General features: G+C 35.3%; 1 protein-coding gene across 1 annotated transcript; it reads left to right on the forward strand.

Moving 5' to 3' along the window:
- Window positions 1-3557: 3557 nt before the first annotated feature.
- Window positions 3558-5031, forward strand: LOC111692860 (helicase ARIP4-like; the record flags this gene model as incomplete). The annotated part of the gene is made up of 2 exons (XM_023456988.1): window positions 3558-3848; window positions 3902-5031. Coding segments are annotated over 2 exons (1421 nt in total), but the record flags the coding sequence as incomplete, so codon positions are not given.
- Window positions 5032-5240: the final 209 nt, after the last annotated feature.

Raw genomic sequence — 5240 nt, forward strand, 5'->3', positions numbered from 1 at the left:
GATAGTTGGAAACTTCGTTTATTTCACTTTTTTTGTAAATAGTAATCACAAAAGCTTGCTTCCATGTGTCAGGAAAATCTCCTTCTTCAAGAGACTTGTTAAATAATAAAGTGAGAGGGTTACAAAGGGAATTTGCACATTTTTTACAAAAAATTGAGGGAATACCGTCAGGTCCGGCCCCTTTGTTTTCGTTCAGTTCAATTAGAGTATTTAATACTTCGTCTTTCGTTACAATTACATTGTTAATATTATTGACATTATTGAAGTTATTTTATATAGGATTTTAATAGGACACTGGTCATAAACATATCGAAAAAAATTAGCAAAATGCTTACAAATGTCTACACCATTAAAAATAAAATTATCGCCATGTTTCACAAATAAACTCCTTATTTGTAACATCCTTCGTAACAGGCAAATTGTTGCTTTTATTAGATAACAGATAAGTTCTTAACTTCCATACCCAGAAGGGCGGAACAGTGTTAGGTACAAGTACAAAAACCAAATATAATTGGGTAGTTTTATTTTAAGTACCTACCTACTATTGAAATATGGGGAAAATGTACTCAACATTATTTTTTATAGTGAAAGTCCATTCTTCTGCATTTGTCCGAAATAAACTTTTCAATTACTTTTTCATTTAGTAAGTAAAAGTCTTAATCTTAATCAATCTTAATTTTTTAAATTTTTATAAAAAACAAAACACAAAGAAGCAATATGTAAGTAACAAAATTTTTCACCACACCTGAACAAATTATGTTTATTAAAAAAATCAATGAATAGCTATTACTTGGTTACGGTCGGACTAAACAGAGCCTAAACTGCAAAGTAAATATGCGCTACCCCCACTACGTCACTGCTGCGCAACGGTAACCATGACCACCGCTGTAAACAGTTTACAGATGTAGAGGCGAGCTTCAGTGTTTTGCAAACTAATTTTGCAAGTCGAGTTAAATTGACTGCACACTACAAGTTTAACATTTCCTTTTTGTGTTTCATATTTAGTTATGTAGATAACATTGTAAACTAAATTTTAAATTAAATTTTTTTTTACTATGAAAATATGTAGATGGGGCGGCGCCCCCGCACCAGTCGCCACTGCCTATGTTTCTTATTAAGAGAGTCACTCGCATTATTATTTTTTCTCCCCACAAATATCTTGTTAATACTCTTTTAGTGTGACGTCACATATTTAGACAGTAGAATGTACAGTTTTTAAAATAATTAACAATATTGTGTTAAGTAAAAGTAAATAATATAAAATCTATCCGCCACAAGTAGTTTGCATAAACACAAATGAGTAAGACTGACCCAGACTACAGAAGACGACTCTACACGACTCATTTAATTTGGACTGATACCGGATTGTGACGTAAGAGCAGCCGTCTTTGTTTAAGACTGCGTTTTAGTGCATAGAGAATTATTTTGAATTTATATATTTTTTTTATAGGAAAACTATTATTTAAAAATTTAAAATTTATGTGGCAATTGACTTTTTACGATGAAAGGAATTTAATAAGAAAAGAAAATAAAATGTGAAACTTCCCCATTAACTTTATATCTTAACAAATAAGTGGTAAGTGCATGACAAAGCAGGAATTGAATGAATTTTTATATCACTAATTGTGTCTAGACTTACCTATTATACGCAAAAAAATTAGTCGTTGCATGAGTACGTGCGATACCGCAAATGGGGCAATTAAATAGTATGATTACTTTTTTATCATAAATTAAAGTGGCAGCGTCAACACGGGCTAATATTGGGTGTCGTAATTGTTTAAGGTAAATGTATAAATTACTGGAAGTTGAAAATCGAGAAATAAAAACTTTTTTGAGAAAAAGTATAAAAAAAGTGGGAAATTACCATATCAGATCTACTTAAGAGTTGCTGCTGTCACAGAAAGTTAGTGTTATGCTTAATATTTACATTATACATTTGGAGGGAAAAGGTACAGGTTTACCGCAATGTACCGTAATGAAAAAATTTGCTGGATTAGTCCTGTAAAATTTTTTTATCTGCTCCCACTAGAGTAAATAGACTGTTAATACATTGTTTTTAAGGAGGTAAGTACATAAAAGATAAAGATAATGAAGCTTACCAGCAATTAGGCCATGCTTGGCCCTTTTTGCCTGCTAACTTACACTACCCTCCACCTTAACAATCACAAACATCCATGGTACGACAGGAAAATTCGAAAGAATTTTCCTGCCGCGTGCGGGATTCGAACCCACTACGGTTTTGCCGCACAGCCCTGGCTCGCCTCTGTAGGCAAGCCTTGGCCGCTTCGGCTACCGCCGCGCCCNAGTAAATATGCGCTACCCCCACTACGTCACTGCTGCGCAACGGTAACCATGACCACCGCTGTAAACAGTTTACAGATGTAGAGGCGAGCTTCAGTGTTTTGCAAACTAATTTTGCAAGTCGAGTTAAATTGACTGCACACTACAAGTTTAACATTTCCTTTTTGTGTTTCATATTTAGTTATGTAGATAACATTGTAAACTAAATTTTAAATTAAATTTTTTTTTACTATGAAAATATGTAGATGGGGCGGCGCCCCCGCACCAGTCGCCACTGCCTATGTTTCTTATTAAGAGAGTCACTCGCATTATTATTTTTTCTCCCCACAAATATCTTGTTAATACTCTTTTAGTGTGACGTCACATATTTAGACAGTAGAATGTACAGTTTTTAAAATAATTAACAATATTGTGTTAAGTAAAAGTAAATAATATAAAATCTATCCGCCACAAGTAGTTTGCATAAACACAAATGAGTAAGACTGACCCAGACTACAGAAGACGACTCTACACGACTCATTTAATTTGGACTGATACCGGATTGTGACGTAAGAGCAGCCGTCTTTGTTTAAGACTGCGTTTTAGTGCATAGAGAATTATTTTGTATTTATATATTTTTTTATAGGAAAACTATTATTTAAAAATTTAAAATTTAAGTGGCAATTGACTTTCTACTATGAAAAGAATTTAATAAGAAAAGAAAAAAAATGTGAAACTTCCCCATTCACCATAGTTCACCACAAATTTTGATTAAATACTCTTAAAACAAAAGAAAAATGTCCTTGAAAATAACAAATCAACACAAAAATGTCAAATTGTGTTATCCATTCCATCGATAATTGTGTGGTGTCGTACTAGTTTTGTTTTGTTATTTACAAAAACTAATATTTACATAATATGTGTCAAAACGGTACCACTACAATTATGAGTGGAAAGGTGACATTTTTGAAATTTATTTACTTCTTTGATTTGTTGGTAGAGCTGATACATGTTTCAAAGATATTTACGAAGTCTGTAGCAGTGTAAAACTAAACTGTTTACAAATAAATTCGTGAATTAATTCATGAAGAACTTCTTGAATTTATTTATGAATAAATTGCCCATGTAAAACAGCTATTAGATATTAATTCCAAATAATATAGTGTTTTATTTCTATTTTTAACATCATATTTTATTAAATTAAGTCTTATCTCGGGCTCATCAGATGCAATATCTATTTGTAACATTTCGAGTTTGCAAAATTTTCTTTCTTGAAGGTTTGGATGGCTCGACAAGTGCTCTGGAGAGAGAGAAACTCATCAACGAGTTCAACTCCAATCCTAAAATTCACTTATTTCTGGTTTCAACGAGAGCTGGTTCGCTCGGCATCAATTTAATAGGTGCAAATCGTGTGGTTGTCTTGGATGCATCATGGAATCCTTGCCACGATACCCAAGCTGTGTGTAGGGTTTACCGTTATGGCCAGAGGAAACCATGTTTTGTTTATAGACTAGTTGTTGACAATTGCTTGGAAAAGAAGATATATGATCGTCAAATAAACAAGCAAGGTATGTTTTGTCTGATTGTTTTGTGATATATTTACAACCACCAATTTTTTTAGGTATGTCTGATAGAGTGGTAGATGAATGCAATCCAGACGCTCACTTAACTCTAAAAGATGTCAGTACGTTGTGTTGGGACGATAAAAGGGATGAGGGGGAAGAAAAAGACTGGTCTCGGTATAAAGACAATTATATTGATGTCGTATTACAAAAAGTTCTGGAGAAGTATGGTCGTTCACTTAATAAAGAACCTTTCCAACATGAATCTCTTCTTGTGGACCGTAAAGAAAAGCAGTTATCTCAGCAAGAAAAACGGCTAGCTAAGAAAGGATATGAACGTGAAAAGCAGGCGGCTAGACAGCCAGCATATAATTTGTTAGGTTCCTCTAGGGGACATCGACCAGTAGCCTCAGTCAGGCCCATGCAGCAAGGAGAAAGGCCATCGAGATGGATTCCTGCAGAACATTGGCAGAGACAAGGCATGACTGCTCAAGAGATGACACTGCCATTAGATGTCGTGATACCCACAAATCAACCTGAGAAAGGCAACATTGTCCTAAAAGCTGGGCAAAAGGTGTTGGTGCTTAAATCTCCAAAAGGTGTCTACATGCAACTAGAAAGTGGAAAAATTGTTGCCATTAAGACTGCCATTAAAGTTAAGGGCAAAGCTGAGGATAACCATGACCCAACCAAAATGACAAAAACTCCAGTATTGCCTCCATCAATTAAGGCTAATCCATCTCTTTCGGTGGTGCCCCAGAAGCGTGCCGTTAAGCCTTTTACTCCGGGTGCCACCAAATTCGGTGTTCAGAGCGTTAAACAGTCAGTCCCTAATTTAGTATCCAGGATACGCAGTATTCAGAAGAAGTTAGAGGCAGCTAAAGCGAAACCGTACAACATTGGCAGTGAGATTGCTAAGTCTCTTAATAAAGAAGATTCCATGCCGATGAGTAGTAGTGATGATGATCAGAGTGAGAAGAAACATGTCGAAACAGCAGATGAAATACAGAAGAGGATATCCATGCTGAAGAAAAATATTTCAATACAGCGAGTGACTAGCCAGCCCAAACAGCCACCTCCACAGCCGCCTCCTCCGGTCGAACACAAGGACAGCAGCTCAGAAAGTTCAGCCCTGGAGCAGCTAGAACACACCACTTCGTCGGTTTTAAATGACAACACACCTTTTCAGGTATGAAGACATTTAAATGTTTAAAATTTCACTTTCCACATAAAATCGGCCTACATTTTGCATCTAGTATTTAATTTTTATTTTTTTTTTTTGAAATTTTCATACCCTGTAACTGGATAGGATAATACAGTGCCTTCACAAATGTCTCTGGGTTTGACCCGGAGTCTTCGGGTTTTGATGGTACATCTTCAGGCTCCGGGTTAACATGT

Source organism: Anoplophora glabripennis, unplaced genomic scaffold, assembly GCF_000390285.2.
Source record: "Anoplophora glabripennis isolate ALB-LARVAE unplaced genomic scaffold, Agla_2.0 scaffold4247, whole genome shotgun sequence".
NCBI classification, from domain to species: domain Eukaryota; kingdom Metazoa; phylum Arthropoda; class Insecta; order Coleoptera; family Cerambycidae; genus Anoplophora; species Anoplophora glabripennis.